The sequence below is a fragment of the Artemia franciscana genome, chromosome 3 (genome assembly GCF_032884065.1).
Source record: "Artemia franciscana chromosome 3, ASM3288406v1, whole genome shotgun sequence".
Taxonomy (NCBI): Eukaryota; Metazoa; Arthropoda; class Branchiopoda; order Anostraca; family Artemiidae; genus Artemia; species Artemia franciscana.
In genome coordinates, this window is record NC_088865.1 from 47702854 (window position 1) to 47723428 (window position 20575).

At 32.9% G+C, this 20575-nt stretch overlaps 1 protein-coding gene across 2 annotated transcripts in view; it reads right to left on the reverse strand.

The window, feature by feature from the left end:
• Positions 1-2501: 2501 nt before the first annotated feature.
• LOC136025344 (cytochrome P450 3A8-like) overlaps positions 2502-20575 on the reverse strand; it is a 50483-nt gene continuing 32409 nt past the window's right edge. For both annotated transcript variants that reach the window (XM_065701268.1, XM_065701267.1), the window contains exons 7-9: positions 19586-19717; positions 7292-7429; positions 2502-2711 (exon numbers count right to left, since the gene is read on the reverse strand). In XM_065701268.1, the coding sequence (XP_065557340.1) occupies positions 2591-2711; positions 7292-7429; positions 19586-19717 (391 nt within the window). In that variant the 3' untranslated portion in view covers positions 2502-2590. The remainder of the gene's footprint in view (positions 2712-7291; positions 7430-19585; positions 19718-20575) is intronic.

Here is a 20575-nt window from a genome sequence, read left to right on the forward strand (position 1 = left end):
GTTTTGACCAAGATTCGAGACCAGGCAGTCCTTTACAAGTCAGTCGACACAGTTTTGGAACCAAATGAGGCGGTTAATTATCCATCTGAATTTTTAAATTCCGTGGATCTTTCAGGGTTTCCACCACACGTGCTACAAATAAAAATAGGCGTACCAATAATACTGTTAAGAAATATCAACCCACCAAAGCTCTGCAATTGCACGAGACTTGCCGTAAAAAAAAACAATGGAAAACGTAATAGAGGCCACAATCTTGACAGGGCCTTTTGAGGGTGAGGCTGTTCTTATTCCTCGCATTCCCATGATTCCAACGGATCTGCCTTTTCAATTTAAAAGATTGCAATTCCCAATTCGATTAGCATTTGCAATCACCATCAACAAAGCTCAAGGTCAATCATTAGAAAAATGTGGCATAGATCTTAATACTGATTGATTTTCCCATGGACAATTGTATGTTGCATGTTCGAGGGTCGGTAAACCTGACAATCTATTTATATGCAGCGACAATTGGACAGCGAAGAATGTTGTATATTCGCAAGTTTTACGCAGTTAATTTGTATTGTATCTATCTATCTATCTATCTATATAAAAACGAGTTGTGTGTATGCATGTTTATTTGTTTGTAAAAAGAGCGTTTGCATATGACGTCATTATAAGTACATAAGGCTTTGTATATGCACAGACAATGGGAAAGCCATGAATGTTGTATATTCGCAAGTTTTACGTAGTTCAAAACACATATATAAATCTATCTATATTCATAGGTGGTACACAGGGACACAACTACAATGGCGCGTAACTAATATGTCGCGTAACGACTTACGCGCGGGGAGAGGGGCTTGGTGGGGCGAAGCGCCACCCCAACAGCTAGTATACTATAAATATTTTTCTGAGTGATATCTATTATATAAACGTTTAGAAGCAGATTTTAAGATTTGAAGCTCATGATTAAAATCCCAAGGGAATGACTAGTCTGAAAATAATTCTCAAATATTATGTATTCAAAGCTAAAAATCATTAAAGGCAAATACTATCAACTATTATCGGCCCAAGTTAGGGCTGTAAATACAATTTTGTTGCTTGCCTTTTTTATGTATGTTTGATTGGAGTATCCCACCATTATATCCTACAAATATTATGCTAAAAAAAAGTGTAAAATCAAGGTAATAAAAGACTTGGCTGTGTAACTGATGATTTATGTATATTTGAATATAATAAATGATGGAGCAATATATATCTCTATCTTAGCATTATATATCCCGAGGCTAAGAAACAAATTCTGTCTGGGTTGACAAAATTTTCTCTCAATTCAGGCAAAAATAATCGCAACTTTAGAAATCCTGCTATTGGACTAAAGTTGGCCAATAAAACAATAGGAAGAGAGAGAGAGAGAGAGTGAGAGAGAGAAGGGGCCAGCTGTTTTTTTTTTTTTTTTTTTTTTTTTTTTTTCCGTCGGCAAAGTATTTCAAACAGTATTTCACAAGAGAAAAAAATAATTTATTCTGAAGATGTTTGTAGTCTAAATACTAGGAGATAAAGTGAATAGAAAATTCTAGTCTGAAATTTTGACTGAGTTCTAAAGAAATCTAAAGAATCTGAAAATCTAAAGATTTATCAGTTCAAAAAATATGGGCATTTAGTCTCAGTTTATGTAATTGTTGTGTGTCTGTAAATTCTAGCAATCTCTAATATGAGAACAATCATTAAGTATTATCCAATGAGTACCTAACCTGAAGCAAGTATTTCTTCATTGTCAAATCAGGTTCACCTGGATTCCCATGCTCACAAAGCAGCATTTTTTTTATTGATGCCTGTCGTCTGACAATCTCTTTTGGTAGTAAAAATGTGATAAAAAGAAGTTTTAATTTTTTATCCCTTCCGATGTCCGGAGCCAGTAGCTATTCCACAAAAACTACTTTAATGATAAAATACAGCCATTTTTTCGGTCTTCCATATCCTATAATCTGTGCCCCTGGCCACAATCCAAAACTTATGTGCCTGCCTTTATTTCTTTGTAAAATTCTGGGCTTTTCTTCAGCAAATCAATGTCCACGGTAATAAATGAGTCATTAACGGCTCTCTTGAAAAAGCTCAAAGCTCTTATTCCATTTGTGAATTTAACAATTGCCACCGGGGTTGAGATTATATCCTATCCCAAAAGGATCGACAAGTGCAAATCTTTGGCCACCTGGTATGATTATACATTAAAAGTAGATAGTTAGAAGGTTCTTAAAAAAGACTTTGCCAGTGATGTGATGAGATAATGACGGAAATAAACCCAACGAATATCCCAAAGTAGGTAAATCCTATACAGAATACAAGTTAACACAATTTAAGTTAATATAATTCAAGACTAAACTAAAACAATATAATAAAAGTTGTAGAATCTCAATTTTTGACGAGTTCTCCCTCTCTTTATGTACTTCCTTACTATTAAATATAGCTTTGACCTTTATTAGAAGCAAAAGAAAAATCTAGACTTTCACAAAAGTGCACAGCTGTATTAGGAATCGGTTTTTATTTTCTAAAAAACAAAATAAGATACAGATTTTCGTTTAGAATACTATCGTTTATACAAAATTTTCTGAAACTAGCATACTTCATCCCTTTTTTCCAACTTAATCCAGAGTCCATGCCTTGGTTCAACTCGTGCCGCAGGAAGCATGTCCAGCTTTGGAGGGAAGGATTCTGTTTTGTCACTAGGGACGAACCTTAAAAGGTTAAAAAATGTTGAGTAGTTGTTATTAAATATAATAAAATTAAAAAAACAGTTCAGACAATAAATCTCCAGAAAAAAAAAACATAAAAGGCAGTATGGTCTTTCACTGATATGGAAGGTTTTTACTGAAAAGCCGAAAAAGTGGTTAGACTATTTTTTTTTATTTGAATGTTATTTCATCTCTTCGGTTGTATTAGTATAACGTTTTGTCTTATATAATTGAGGATTAAATAGCCTAATAAAAGCATGACGGTTTTTTTTTACCAATTGTTGAGTTTTAATTCCATTTTTAAAGGTCTATTCTTATAAATGTGAAGAAACACACCGGTAATTCTCAGTATTTTTAATACATTTTGGAATAAAGAGTAAAGTAATCGCTGAAGGAAAGCCTAAAGAGCAAGGTATTGAGGAGAGTGGCAACGCCTTCACGTACGGAATGATTTCTGTTTGTTTTAAGTTCTAATGACGCCCCTTACTTTCAAATTTTTTTTTTATCAAATCCTCTAGAGAGGCATAATTTGTCTCCTGAAAATTTTTAGATAGTCAATCTATTCAAAACAATCAAGAAATCACATATTTTGCTTTCCAATTTCAAAAGTAGTATTTCCGCACAGTCATCCCTTAAGCTTCAAATAGTCCATCCAAAATATGGTTCGATAATATTAAAGAGTGGGGTTGCCCCTTTTTTGATATCCTCTCTTTATTCTTAATTAGAAAATTTTTTCCCTCCTAATTCTTTGAAAAAGACTACTCAAGCACAAGGCTTTTAGAATGGACTAAAACGCATTTTTCAAAAATGCAAAGAATTTGAGAACTTTTTGATTTAGATTTCATGTAAACAATGTTTCGTTTTTTAGCCTTTTTTCCTTTTCAGCTCCAAACTATGATTTTCTTTTTAGCTCAAATATTTTAAAAGGCAATCAGTCTTGAATTTGTTGCAGTCATAAATGCTTTTAATATAGCACTGTAAAACTTTATCTTAATCAGTTAAGGACGGGACAGCACTCATTATATGCGGAATAATTTCCGTTTATTTTAAGTATTAATGTCTCTCTTCTCTTTTTTTAAGTATTTTTATTTAAAATTATTCATATATTTTGGAACTATATCCAGAATATTTGTAAGGTTTTCTTTTAGTTTTTACTTCAAGAAATAGGATGTTAGATTGTAATTTAAACTTAGGGTAAATTTGCAACAATTAGTCAAATATTTGATTAGAAGTAAATTGTGTAAAATATTTTAGAATCAATTTTTATGGGGAATTAGAAGTGAGTTTGGAGGGGTATTATTATTCACTTGAACTGAAAACCGGCGTAACATTTAGTGTTCAACTGGATTGAAGCTATTCTGATCCCCAGTCTGTATCCTTGAACATTCAAGTATCCTAATTCATGATTTTATTAATAGAATACTATTAAGTTGTAATTTTTGGCAAATTTTAGTTTATTTTTATAAATACATTCTAGAGGTCCCATTTTCTCCAACCTATCTTTCAAGTTTAAACCTATATAACAAAAAAACAGAGTTTGTTGCCCTTTTTCGATTGTCGAGAATCGATAAGCCAATCTTCAAAATAATTTTGTTTTATTTAGGCCTACTTGGCCCTGCCCATATGCCCAATCAGTCCCACGCCTATTAGAGATAAAGGAATAACCCCATTTTTGGCGTCACTAATCAAAGTTAATTTTGAATTTGTTTTCTCTATGAGGGCTCCACTGGGCTTAAAACTCATAAACGTCGTTTTGAGCTCATTGAAAAGACAAAATCGAATGATCCATGTTTGTTCGTCCCAAATATTTTAGTGCATTGGTAACATTATGACATTTTGAAAACCTGGATAAATAATTTCTACAATATATCCCTGCCCCCCCCCACCCAAGTCAAATTTGAGGCCTAATTGGCGCTCCTATATTCTCTAAAAACATCAACTCAATCCCTAAGGCTGTTACTGAGCGGATGCGCTTGCTATTTTGAGAAACTTGGTAAACATGGTTTCTTTCGGTCTACGATGCTATTTCTTCAGAATTACATTCTAGTACAAAAAAGGCTCATAGTGCCAAAATTTTAAAAAGATACGGGACTAAAGCCTTTTGCATATATTTCTTTGTTCACTCTAAAAAGTTCAGATTCAATGCCCATTCTCTCCAGCATTCCTTGAAAATTTCAAGATAATCTTGAAACCTGTTCTCAGGTCATAGGAGAGGAAGTGTTTTGATCAAATGATGCCAAATAATAACTTTTGATTTGCTTTGTTACTTAGCTATGAGTGGATTATAGTTTCCACAGAGATTTATTGAGCAAAACTGTTCATCTGCATTGGAGGAAATATTTTTGCTTTAATTTAAGCATTTAACTACCTAAAAGCTTCTACTCGATATCACAAGCTGCTAAAGAATATTACAGATACGACGTTTTGGCGATGGAAAAATAAATAATGCAGGTGTGTCAAAAAGAGAGAAGCTGGTAATTGCCCCTAGTTATTCCCCCCTCCAGAATTAAAGGAAAAAAATCGATTTCAATTGTGAAGCATGTTTTCTTATGGTACTGCTATTGAAGAAATCAAAAAACTACTCATCTCAAAAATTAAAAAAAATTAATCCTACCCCCCCCCCCTCCCCGAATTTTGCAAGTTGACACTCCTTATATAGTGTCTTTGAATTTACCTTGCTACCTAATTGTGCTTACATTATAAATACTATAGGAGCTTAGAAGAAAAAACATTTTGGTGGATCAGAGACAAAATTTGTTTAATATATTCCCCTCCCCTTAACGCGAAAGTTAAACTACCCTTTCCCTTCTCTCTCCCTTTCTTTTCCCCAATAGTTACTGAGAATTTCAACTGTTTCCCCAAATGTATTTCTAGGATATTTGAATTATGCTACTTCAATGACCAGGATGCGCATACTGTCCTTGATCTACCTTATGTCTCTTTCCCATATGTCAATATTCGAGTTTCACTTTATCCTAGCCACAACACTGCTTGAAAGTTTCAAGTTGATCCCCCATGCAATTCTCGAACTACTGCAAATAGCGGGTTCACGAAGGGGTAGGTTAGCAAAATCGGCACGCGAGGAATGCTGGTTGCCTCAAAATCATTTTTAGACCTTAAAAGTACACAAGAATTTTTATCAACCAATCGAATGATCCCATTCCCAAGTACCTCTTTCACACGATTTTGCCAGGAAAAAAAGTTTTTGGTACTTTTCGTGCTCTCACTTGGCGTGCAAATGGGAGCAACATAAGAATGACCTTACCCCTGAATAGTTTATCTGTATTTTACAATCCTTTCTTCCCAAGGACTTATGGCTGAAAATTTCAAGTCAATCGCGGAAAGCATTACCGGTTCATTACTGGACCAGAAGCTGTTTCCTCTGTCACAAGAAGTTTGTTAATCCTTTTAATCCAGAGAATGATTCCTAAGAGTTTTAAGCCAGTAGCACAACACGCACCTTTATCCCATTGATATCTTAGTCTAAACCCTTGCGCTCAGAGCTTTCAGTTTTGGAGGCCTGGCAATCCCATAAAGCACATTTATTGAGCTTGTCAACTATTTTGAACAAAGTGATTATATCTAAAGTTTGATTGGATGCTCTGGGTACTACATGGTGTAGGTAGCAATAAAGAGCGTGGGAGTAGAACCTGTTGCCCTTTCATTTAAATAATTGGGATATGATATTCTGATTATCAGTGTAGCACAAATAACTTCGTTAAATAGAATAGTGCTTTTAGGACATATTATTATTTACATAAGTAGCACTAGAGTGCTGCCTCTGATTGTTTTCCTTCTAAAAGGGAAGGAACTTGGTTGATTAACAAAATTACTCTTTCATGACACTCTTTCATTACTCTTCATTACTCTTCATTTACTCTTTCATTACTCTTTCATGACAACTAGGAAAATCTTAGGTGAAATAAATGATTCTGGGAGTATAAATGGGATAGCTCCCCATTCCTCCACTGATTAGAATAACAGACTTTTAGTCAAGAAACTAAACTATGATTAATTAGTAGCATGGAGGTATATAAAGTCCTAATAAACAAAAGTAAACAGCTTAAAGAAAAGTACTGCCATCACGACAAAAATAGCATGCAAACAAAAATCATCAATAACAAAAGTTTAAGAATTGGAATATTGAAGTCGAGAATAGTCCCAAAATAAATAATTACAAAAAATAAATATACAAAAAATATGTGCAAAAGAATCTCCAAAGAGCTAACATCTAGACCCCCCCTTCACTCCCCTACATAAAAAAGAAAAATAAAACTTAAGACTGACATACTTAGAAACTCTACATAATAATCTTAATATTATAGTTATGTTGAACATTAAAACTTCTCTACATTCTCAATATCAAAAGTTTTTCAATTTCAAACAATTTTCAACTCTGAATAGTTTTCGACTCCGAACAATGTCTCATGGTATTTACTGCAATAGCATATCCCCTGTGTTAAATTATGGTAATAAGTTAAACCCTTCCTATATTCAGTCGTGGCCCATAATTTGTTGATTTTACACAATGTCACTTAGAGGTGTCTTTTGTATTGCCTCAAAATTGAGATAGTTCTCCTTACCTGTATTGCAGCATCAGTTTTGCGAGACAGATTTTCATCTCATTTAAAGCGAAACGGGTTCCAATACAATTCCTTGGGCCAGCTCCAAAGGGTAACCAAGCCATTGGATGTTGTTTAAGCTTATTGTCCAGCTCAAACCTGAAAGTAGAAATGGTAAAGTAAAATTTGGAGGATATTTATATCATTGCTTTGTTACAAAGAAAATTCATAACAAATAATTTTTAGATTATATTTTAGCCGACAGTTTTTAAGCAGATGTCAATCCCTCTCTCAGTCCCTAAATTGTTTATACAAATATCATATATATATATATATATATATATATATATATATATATATATATATATATATATATCACGAAAAGAGAAATCACCAATGCAACAGCACAAACACATAAAAAAAAGACAGAAGTAGAAAAGGAAGACTTTTTTCCTAAATTAGTGATTAATATAGACCAGCACTTGAATGAGGCCTCAACCCTACTCATCCATACAATCAAATAGGTCAAACAGCATAGCCAAACACAATCAACCATAAAGAATAATCCATGGACAGGCAGTCATGTCGTCAATAAGTATAAGTCGTCATTTACCAATCAATAGAAAAAATAATAAAGACAAATAATTCAGAGGCAACAACCCAACACAAGGGTTCATCAGGAGAATACACTGGCCTATAGGGGTTCGCCACTTTAAATTCTCTACCCAGCCAAGTGTTGTGGCTACCACAGAATATCCATGGCATCCCCGTGTCAGGTATCACCCCCAAAATACATGCCTATGAAAAAAAAAAAAAAAAAAAAAAAAAAACAGCAAATGTAAAACAACCAAGTAACACCAAAACAAGCTTATCCTGTTAATATATCCCTCTATTTAGCAACAATAGGTAAACTAAATATGATAAAATTTACCAAATCACAAATATTAACACATTGCAAAAAAAAAAAATAATGAACTAAACAATTATAGCATTCATCTTTACCATGTGGCTATTTTTTTTTAGAAAAATCCGCTCTATTAGAAACAAAATTCAAAATAAATGGCGCTGCATCATCATTTGTCGAACCTCCAAAATTAGTTGAAAATTTCTTTAAGTATTTCCAGATAATTCTTTTGATATTTATTTAAAAGTTCGTTATAATGAAAACAAAATTTTGTAAATTGCCAAGTTAATTTATTTGCAGAAAAACCTCTTGATATCAATTTTTGGCTCAAGATTTTACATCTATTTTTAAAATCAATATAATTACTACAAATCCTTGCATAACGAAGTAACTGTGAGAAAAACGCAGAATATGTAATATTTGAGTGTATATTACTTTCAAGGAATGGGAAACTAATCACTTCAAAATCAAAATTATCCGTTTTATTATACATCTTAAAACTTAATTTCTTATTATCACAAATATTAACGTTTAAATCTAAAAAATGATATTCATGACCAGCGCCATGACTAGGTTCAAGAGTAAGCTATGATGGATATATATTTTTAGAAATATCAATGAAATCCTTACAATTTAAGACCAAAATATCATCTAAATATCTTATTATTTGACAAAACATGTTTTAAATTATTTGGATTATTCTTATCTATCATATATTTATATTCTAGTTGACTTAATAACAAGTCAGCTATAAATGGGCTGGCATTCCCCCCCATGGGAATCCCCACGATTTGCTTGTACAAATCACCACCAAATGTTATATAAGTATTGTATAATACAAATTCGAAAAGCTCCCAGTTGACTCAATTTCAGGACGTATACCACTGCCTCCTGAATTCTGTAACTTAGTGACGTCAAAAAATGATTTGGTTGAAAAGGTATTTTCGAATATTCTAACCAATTATAAAAATCATAAATGATTTTTATGATTTTGGCAGAACGACCGATTCTGGCAGTCAAGAACAAAGATGTCCTCGAAATCAACAATATTATTCTGACCAAGATTCAAGATCAGGAAGCCATTTATAAGTCAGTCGACACAGTTCTGATATCAAACGAAGTGGTTAACTATCCATCGGAATTTTTAAATTCCCTGGATCTCCAGGAGATCTCTAGGCATACCAATAATACTTTTGCGAAATATTAACCCACCAAAGCTTTGCAACGGCACGCGACTTGCCGTAAAGAAAAACAATGGAAAGCGTAATAGAGGCAACAATCTTGACAGGGCCTTCCAAGGATGAGGCTGTTCTTATTCCTCGCATTCCCATTATTCCAATGGATCTGCTAATTCATTTTAAAAGATTGCAATTCCTAATTCGAATAGCATTTGCAATCACCATCAACAAAGCTCAATCATTAGAAAAATGCGGTATAGATCTTAATACGGATTGTGTCTCCCATGGACAATTATATGTTGCATGTTCTAGAGTCGGTAAACCGGATAATCTATTTATATGCACAGACAATGGGACTGCGAAAAAGTTTTACGCAGTTAAAAATTAGCACCTTGCCTATGTTTTGCTTTAGGGTGGCTCAGAGAGAAACTAACAAAAGAAAGCGTGTCGATGTATTACAAGAGCGACGCGAAACCTGGCTTTCGGCTGACAGAGAAAGTAAAAAAAGAATGCGTGTCGAGGAGTTACCAGAGTATATCAGAGGAATTACCAGTTGTATATCCGCAAGTGTTACGCAGTTTAAAATTAGCACCTTGCACAAGTTTTGTTGGGACACGCTCCATATAAAAAAACTAAAAAAGAAAAATAAAATAAAAAAGAAGAAATAAACTATAAAAAAAACTAAAAAAGATAAACAACTAAAAAAAAACTAAATAGAAAAAAAGAAAAAAAAATTAACATTAAAAAACGAGGGATTACAAGAATTCAAAAACCCTAAAAAAAAAACCAAAACTTTGAAGCTTAGTAGATATCATTGTTTGAAATTGGACTTGCTCTAATAATCAAAAATCTTTGGGAAAACTACAATAGAACACAAGGGATAATGAGAATCCATTTACAGAAGCCCACTGCGTTCCGTGCAGGGGCGCCGCGGCGAAGCCACCAGGACCCATATATATATATATATATATATATATATATATATATATATATATATATATATATATATATATATATATATATATATATATATATATATATATATATATATATATATATATATATATATATATATATATATATATATATATATATATATATATAAATTTTAGTTTTTTAGTTTTTTATTAGTTTTTAGTTTTTTTTTCTTTTTACCTTATTTTAGTTTTTTTTTTTAGTTTTTTTCTTTTTTTGTTTTTTTGTAGTTTTTACCTTTTTTAGTTTTTTTTCTTCTTTTGTATTAATGCTAAAGCCAATGTTCGAACCTGAAACTTCTCGGACCTAAAACCTGGAACATAACGCTTTACCAGCTCAGCTACTTCGACTTGGATACATTTACCTTTTTAGTTTTTTTTAGTTTTATTTTTTTAGTTTTCTTTTTCTCCTTTGTTTTTCAGTTTTTTTCCTTTTCTTTAGTTTTTTTTCTTTTTCAGTTTTTAGTTTTTTTAGTTTTTTTTATTAGTTTTTAGTTTTTTTTCTTTTTAGTTTTTTTTGTAGTTTTTACCTTTTTTAGTTTTTTTATTTTTTTTATTTTTTAGTTTTTACCTTTTTTTTTAGTTTTCTTTGTAGTTTTTACCTTTTTTAGTTTTTTCTTCTTTTGTATTAATGCTAAAGCCAAGATTCGAACCTGGAACCTCTCGGACCTAGAACCTGGAACATTACGATTTACCAACTGAGCTACTTCGGCTTGAATACATCCGTTTTTGAATTAGTATATGATGAAATAATTCAGACGTCATATGCAGACAGTGACGTCAATCGACAGACAGACAGACAACTTATTTATATATATACTATTTGTTGGGGTGGCACTTCGCGCCACCCCAGCACCTAGTTGGTGGGGGCGCTTTGCACCCCTCCAAGCCACCCAGCGCGCGTAAGTCGTTACGTGCCATATTAATTACACGCCATTGTAGTTGTGTCCTTGTGTCCCACCTGTGATATATATATATATATATATATATATATATATATATATATATATATATATATATATATATATATATATATATATATATATATATATATATATATATATATATATGTTTTAAACTATGTAAAACTTGCGAATATACATCATTCTTCGCTGTCCCATTGTCTGTATATATAAACAGATTGTCAGGTTTACCGACTCTTGAACATGCAACATATGCATGTCCATGGGAAAAACAATCCGTATTCAGATCTATACCTCATTATTCTAATGATTGCCCTTGAGCTTTGTTGATGGTGATTGCTAACTAAACATTCCCTGTGGCCCCATCGTCATTTATATATCCCCCTGTGCCCCCCGGTGTCCCCGTTGTAGTTGTGTCCCTGTGTCCCATATATCTATACATAAAAATAAGTTGTCTTTCCGTCTGTCTGTCTGTCTATCTGTCGAGTGACGTCATGTCATTATGTCGTCATGTCGTCATGAAGTTAGTTGTCGTTATGTTTGTTATGACGATGACGTTATTAAAAGTATTTAAGAAAATCGTTCAAAGGGGATCGTGGACGGAAAAATGTAATTGTAAAATGACTGAAGAACCTACAATGGCCATAGTCGAGGAAGCTGCTCAAAGAATCTATGCCAAAAAATTTGCGGCTGATAGAGAAAGTAAGAAAAGAAAGCGTGCCGAGGAATCACAAGAACAGCAAGAAAACAGGCTTGCGGCTAAAGAACGCAAAACCGCGCAGTTAGATGAAAATCCACCTGGACAGCGAGAGTCAAAACATATCAAAACTGAAAATGATAGCGATGATGATTGGGTTTGGGATTTTGACTTGGATAAGGTCATCAATGCCTACCAGATTTTAGTTAAAAAACAAAGATTCGGTGATATATATTTCATAGTGACGCTGAAAAATAAAGAAAAAAAAAAGAAAACTGAAAAAAGAAAAAAGGTAAAAAACTAAAAGAAAAACTAAAAAGAAAAAACACTCAAAGAGAAATTACAGACCGGGACACAATAGACGACCGGGACAGAGGGAATATAAATGACGACAGGGACACTCAAAGAGAAATTACAGACTGGGATACCGGGACACAAATGACGACCGGGACACAGGGAATATAAACGACGACCAGGACACAGGTATTTAAGAAAATCGTTCAAAGACAAATTTTTAATTGTAAGAAGATCGTTGAAAGAGAAATTTTTTATTGTAAAATGACTGAAAAATCTACAATGGTAACAGCCGAGGAAGCTGCTCAAAGAGTCTATGCCGAAAGACTTGCGGCTGATAGAGAAAGCAAGAAAAGAAAGCATGCCGAGGAATCACAAGAACAGCAAGAAAACAGGCTTGCGGCTGATAGAAAAAGCAAGAAAAGAAAGCGTGCCGAGGAATCACAAGAACAGCAAGAAAACAGGCTTGCGGCTAAAGAACGCAAAACCGCGCAGTTAGATGAAAATACACCTAGACAGCGAGAGTCAAAACATATCAAAACTGAAAATGAAAGCGATGATGATTGGGTTCGGGATTTTGACTTGGATAAGGTCATCAAAGCCTACCAGATTTCAAATGACGACCGGGACACAGGGAATATAAATGACGACCAGGACACAGGGACACAACTACAATGGGGACGCCGGGGGCACAGGGGGATATATAAATAATGACGGGGACACAGGGAATGTTCAATTAGCAATCACCATTAACAAAGCTCAAGGGTAATCGTTAGAAAAATGCGGTATTGGTCTGAATACGGATTGTTTTCCCATGGACAATTATTATGTTGCATGTTCAAGAGTTGGTAAACCTGACTATTTATTTATATGGACAGACAATGTGACAGCAAAGAATGTTGTATATTTGCAAGTTTTACGTAGTTAAATATATATATATATATATATATATATATATATATATATATATATATATATATATATATATATATATATATATATATATATAGAGAGAGAGAGAGAGAGAGAGAGAGTGAGAGAGAGAGAGAAAAAAATGGCTCCATATTTTTTTAGAGAAAATCGGTATATTGGGATATTCTCACATAAAACACCATCTATATAGGTAAAAATTCTGAAAAATTTTTTAAGAGCCTTAGTTTTGGCTAAAGCAAATGACGGCATGCACTATGGTAGTGCATCGCATAAGCATTTTTTACGACATCATATATGGCATCATATAAGTTTTCTCTTACATGATATCATGCATAGCATAGATAAGATTGTTCAGTCTTAAATACGTCAATTATTACCTTGCGGCAGCATATTGAAAAGGACTGTGTCGCTGATCTTAAGGCGCTTAGGTTTGAATCCCTAATGCCCCAAGGAAAGCTTTCATCTATTGCTTGATAATGTTATGTTGTTTTTTTATCTTTGTATTATTACAAGAGGTCATTTTTCTTCAACTGGGTCAGTTATTAATGTACTATAATGTCTGTTGAAAGTGCCATAAAATGAAAATTTGCAGTTGCAGTTACTATAAATGATGATTCTTTGCAACCAATACTTTAACTATCAAACGTAATAAGATGAGAAAATTGACAATCTGGACCATCAATTACGACATCACCAATACGGAAAGCTAAAGTGAAGGCTATTGCTAAATTGTCTGAAATAATCAAAATCCAAAAACGTGTAAAAATGAAAATGAAGGGCAACGACACGGGCAGTAAGAAGATATGAGAAAACGACAACTAGCACTAGTCAAAAACTAAAATAAAGAGCAAATACATACTTGGTTAGAAGACGTACGACACCGAGCGAGTGAGTGAGTAAAAAATGAAAATGAAAAGCAAAGACACACAGGGTTAAAAGAATTTTCAAAAACTATAGGGCAAATTATTTTTAATTATAATTTAATACTAAAAAAAACTAGATAGCGATATAAATTGGAAACCGGTTTGTAATTGTAAGCAACTTGGCCCATTTGTAAATCCTACTTACAAACATGTTATAACAGGGGACTTGTCAATAATAAAGCAAGATGATCTTCAAATTATAATGAATAAAGGGGCTAATTTCCGTCTTTCTCATCATCTGAAACCATCGAGTGTTCTTGGTGGCTTGGAAAATGATTTTGATTTATTTATTGATAAGTGGTGTAAGAAAGAGAATAAAAATAAAGAGAGTTTTCAAAGTTGGAAGAATTTAATTATTAGTAGAGTAAGAAATAAAATATATTCTAACTTAAAAAATAGTAACACTAAATCATTATTTTATAATGCGAAGATTAAACAAGCAATTGCTAATCTAAAGAATGAATTTGTGATTGTGCCAGTGGATAAAGCTAATAATAATTTTGCCATAATTTGTCAGAAGCTGTATTGTGATATCTTAAAAAGGGAGTTATGCACAACTAATGTTTATGAAAAGGTAAATATAGAGGATGAGAATTTAATTGAAAAGACTGAAGAAATACTTTTTAAAAATTTTAATATTAAAATAAATGACAATGATAAAAAGTTCCCTATCCTATATTGGACTGTAAAATTTCATAAGAATCCCCCTAAACCACGGTTTATTGCTGGAGCAGCTAAATGTCCAACCCGCATTGCTGCTACTGACCTCTCTTTAATTTTAAAGGAAATTGTAAATAAACTTAAAACCTATTGTTCTGGTATTAAAAAATTTTCGAATTTTAATCCATATTGGAGTGTTAATAATTCACTGCAGGTGATAGATTCTTTAACAATGGTTTCAGCTAAAAGAATTGAGTCTTTCGATTTTGCGACAATGTATACTAATTTATCACTTAATTTAGTGTTTGATAATTTAAAAACTGTTATAAAGAAATCTTTCCTCTTATCTAGTAAAAGGTTCTTGAAAATAGACAGTTATAATAAAAAAGCCATATGGACAAACTGCTTTAGTACTACAGTTAACTTGAGATGTTACAGCTTGGATATGATTTTTGAGTTATTGGAATTTGTTTTATACAATACTTATATAAGATTTGGGGGTGATTTGTACAAGCAAATTATGGGAATTCCATGGGGGGGAATGCCAGCCCATTTATAGCTGACTTGTTTTTAAGTCAACTAGAATATAAATATATGATGGATAAGAATAATCCAATTAATTTAAAACATGCTTTGTCAAATGATAAAAGATATTTAGATGATATTTTGGTCTTAAATTGTAAGGATTTCATTGATATTTCTAAAAATAGAAATATCCATCAGAGCTTATTCTTGAGCCTAGTCATGGCGCTGGTCATGAAGATCATTGCTTAGATTTAAATATTAATATTTGTGATAATAATAAATTAAGTTTTAAAATGTATAATAAAACGGATGATTTTGATTTTGAAGTGATTAGTTTCCCATTCCCTGAAAGTAATATACACTCAAATATCACATATTCAGCGTTTTTCTCACAGTTACTTCGTTATGCAAGGATTTGTAGTAATTATATTGATTTTAAAAATAGATGTAAAATCTTAAGCCAAAAATTGATATCAAGAGGTTTTTCTGCAAATAAATTAACTTGGCAATTTAAAAAACTTAGTTTTCATTATAACTAACTTTTAAATAAATATCAAAAGAATTATCTAGAAATACTTAAAGAAATTTTTAACTAATTTCGGAGGTTCGAGAAATGTTGTCACAGCGCCATTTATTTTGAATTGTGTTTCTAATTGAGCAGATTTTTTAAAAAATTAGCCACATGGTAAAGACGAATTCTATAATTGTTTAGTTCATTCAGGTTTTTTGCAATGTGTTAATATTTGTGATTTGGTAAAATTTATAATATTTAGTTTACCTATTGTTGCTAAAGGGAGGGATATATTAACAAGATAAGCTTGTTTTGGTTTTACTTGGTTGTTTTACATTTGCTGTTTTTTTTCATAGGCATGTATTTTGGGGGTGATACCTGACGCGGGGATGCCATGGATATTCTGTGGTAGCCACAACACTGTGCTGGGTAGAGAATTTAGAGTGGCGAAACCCTATATAGGCCAGTGTATTCTCCTGATGAGCCCTTATGTTGGGTGTTGCCTCTGAATTATTTGTCCATATTATTTTTTCTATTGTTCGGTAAATGACGACTTATACTTATTGACGACATGACTGCCTGTCCATGGATTATTCTTTATGGTTGATTGTGTGTGGCTATGCTGTTTGACCTATGTGATTGTATGGATGAGTAGGGTTAAGGCCTCATTCAAGTGCTGGTCTATATTAATCACTAATTTAGGAAAACAGTCTTCCTTTTCTCCTTCTGTCTCTCTTTTTTTTTTTTTTTTTTTTGTGTGTGTTTGTGCTGTAGCATTGGTGATTTCTCTTTTCATGATATATATATATATATATATATATATATATAGATGATAGCTAAGTCATCATCGCTATCCTTTCCAATTATGACACGTTTTGATTCTTCCTCACCTGGTTGATTTTTATTGACTCGCTCACATGTTCACTATGTTCGATTTGACTACTGAGTAAGAGATACTCACGGATAGATACTCACGGTTAGAAGATATTGGTTCGAAGATATACTCACGGTTAGAAGATATGACACCAAGCATGTGAGTAAGTAAAAATGAAAATGAAGAGCAAAGACAAACATGGTTAGAAGACCTGCAACACCTTACATGTGACCGAGTCAATGAAAATCAACCAGGTGAGCAAGAATCAAAACATGTCAGACTTGGAAATGATAGCAAAGATGATTTGGTTTGGAATTTTGATATGGATAAGATCATCAATGCCCACCATACCTTTGTTAAGAAAACAAAGGTTCGGCGCTATGTATTACACAATGAAGAAAAATAAGACGAGGTCAAGCGAACCAAACAAATTGAAAATGGTAGCTATGATGATTTGGTTTGGATTTTGACATGTATAAGGTCATCAATGACTCATACCTTTTAAGATTAAAAACCTGGACTAGATAAATAGTTTGAAGAAAATGAATTTTTAGTCCCACCACATGAAAAAAAAAACAACAGAAGTCTGGTAATATATCTGTAATAATTATTAAAGACAAGGCAATGCAAAATAAGAAGTTTTCGTCCCACTACCCAAACAATTAAGAAAACAAAGGTCATTAATGCCTACCATACCTTTGAAAATAAATAAAAACTGGACTAGATAAATCGTTGGAAGAAAAATAAGTTTTGGTTCTACCCTTCGAACAATTAAGAATAACAAAGGCTTGGTGATATGTCTGTCATAATGAGACTAGACAAGCCGAGGCAAAGTTAAAGGTCCAATAAATAAAAAAGTAATTGTACAAAGGCGCCACTTCTAATTTAAGGTCCATTTGGACGCCACATCAAGGAAAGGCTCAAATTCTCTCCGTTTAGAAGACAAGCAACGGTGAGAGCCTATAGATAGAAGCCTGTCGTGTACCGAGTGCTGAGGCAGGGTATTGCAAAACAAACTTTACTGCAAACCGCTTTTGAAACAATTTAACTATCTAAAATTTAAAATTTTAAATTTTAAAATTTTAAAATTTGAAATTTTAAAACTTAAAATTAAACAATTTAAAAAATTAAACAATTTAAAATTTTTGAACACTTCCTTAAGTTGTCGTGAATTTACTCTTAAGTCCACCTATTTAATCTGGACCAGCCTTATCATGGTTTCTCAATTTTACCTCTTGCTAACGGTAATTCAGAATTCCACAGGTCTTCTATTTTACCTCAAGTTATTTGTTTTATAGCTACTGGGCTTCTAGCCAGGCTCTATTTGGAACTAGTAACTTACCTTTGAATTGATTCTTATGAATATACTCTAGGTAGGCTATAATAGGTGCTTATGTAAAATATGTCAGATATACGATAGATACGATAGATACTAGCTTAAAGATACTGAATAATCTAATTTGAAAGTTTTTATAGTTAAACAACTTTTCAACAGAGGTCAATATGTAACCAAGCAGTTCGTGGTAACGAACTGTAGGCAAGGAGATCTTTCTTTCGGCAGAAAGAAATATCACGGAAGCGTGTTTATTTATTTTTTCCAGGGGTGATCATATCGACTCAGTGGTCTTAGAATATCGGCAGAGAGTTCATTTCAGGAAAATCGAAAGCTCAATTGTCCTTTTCAGATACTGAAAATTGAGGGCAACTAGACCCCTTTCTACGCTCTTTTCATCTCAAAATCGTCGATCAAAATTTTAGATAGTTATTTCGTTCAGCATAGCTGAAAGGCCATATAGCTATGCCTTTAGAGACATCATGACCCCCCCGAGCCCCTGGGGATATGTCTTTAAGCTACAAAATTTGCCCATTGTTTACTAATGGTATATATTATTGGGAAGTATGAATACATTTTTCGAGTTGGGAGGGGGGCTAATATTCGGTGGGTGAGATTATCCACGGGGAGAGTTTTCCGTGTGGAGGAAAATTTCCATGGAGTGAATTTTGTAGGGGAAAATTTACTCTGGGGATTTGCCAGAAATTCTATACAATATTCATCTTATGTCTTGCTTTATCTTTACCGATTCAATTTTACGCTTGGAGATGTTAGAGGTAATTATCCGGGGTAAATTTCCACCGGGATTGAATTGTCTATAGAATAAATCCATGGTGTGGAGGTGTTTTCCGTGGAGGTTTAGCCAGATTTCCTGGCATTATTTAAGAAACGGTCAGAAGCTAAATAAAAAAACAACTAATTTTTTCAAATAAAAGTGAGAAACGACATTAAAACTTAAAACGAAAAGAAATTATTATGTATATGAGGGGGCTTGCTCTTCCTCAACAACTCGCTCTTTACGCTTCAATTTGAATTGTGTCCCGATTCTTTAAGAACGACTCCTGAAACACTATATTCTTAGAAATAGACCAATAAGAAGCTTTTTAAAGTACTAAAACACTTTGGTGTAAAGAGCGAGGTGTTGAGGAAGAGAAAGTGTAGAACCTTCTCGTTGTCTCGAGGTGTAGAGCTTTCTCGTATTTTGCCCCCAATCAACCAACAAACAAGATAGATTCAATGGCAAACGATTCGACCCAATTATTTTTGGGGTTGGCAAGCCGAGAACAGAGTACTTGAACAACAGCTTCATTCCTTGTTGCGCTTCAATCTGAAATGATCCTCCTGATGAAGTTATCTCTGAAGGCTTTTCTTGTTGACTCTTTTAAAAGTAGTCAAAGAGAACCTTGATAAAAAGACTTGTAGCAAATCAAATATTTAATCGTACCTGGCACATCGAATTTAGGAGGGGGGAATAGAAACCAGTGTAATGATAGCACTGCTAGCTTAAAAATTAGTATTACTAGATATTTCAGGACTAAAAATGAACTTAGAAAAGAACACAACAAAGGGATAATAAGTTTAAATACCTTGATGGATCAAATTTCCAAGGGTCAGGCCATATTTTAGGATCATGATGAATACCAAATACGTTTATCTCAATAACAGTGTCACGAGGTAACTTATATGGTCCTAACTGAGCCTCGTCTACAGTAACCTCACTGAAAAGGAAAATTAGAAGTAATTAGAATGTAATATAAGAAACACATAATATGTTTAAATCCAATAATGTATTATACAAATAAAAAGCTGTCATTTTAAGTTTCAGTGTTTTTTGTTTGTTTTCTATGAATTTATCATTGCATTCCCTTTTAAACAGAGGCTTAGGGACGTAGATCTCTCCGAAAAGAATTTTTTACTCTGCTTTTTGACATTAAAAATTGAACAAGCATATTAAGATATGTTTTTTTATTAGTTTCAGTATTGAAGCTTTTATGAGAAACTTTCGGTATTTTGCTATAAAGTAAAATTATAAACAGTTTATAATAGCCTATATGTAAAAAGAGATTCTTTTGTTTTCACCTCGTGTTTTCTGTCGATGAAAAAAATAACACATTTTAACATCAAATGTCACCAAATCAAAACAGCTTCATTGAAAGTTGCTATCAATTAACTAAGCTCAGACTTGAATTCGGAACAATCATACAAATCTGTGAACTCTCACACTAACAGCAAATAGGTGAAACTGAACATTTACATTAGGCTTTTTGAGGACTATAAACAAGCTTTTCTGTTTTTGAATCCATCCTTCTACGGGAATTTAAAACAGAGTAAGCCATACTATTTAATATTTAAATATTTAAAAGATTAGGAAAATCCTTTCAATTATAAGCGGTCAACTTTACGTAAGTAAGCTTTGGCAAAACATAACATATAACAAAAAGAGAGGAGCACAAACCACATGCAGAATAATGAGTAGAGTAAAATAGGGAAGAAGAGAAAATGATAGATAAGCAAAGATAGAGATAGTGGGGCAGAGAGAGTTGGACAGAGAGAGGTAGAGAGAGAAAGTGGGAAAG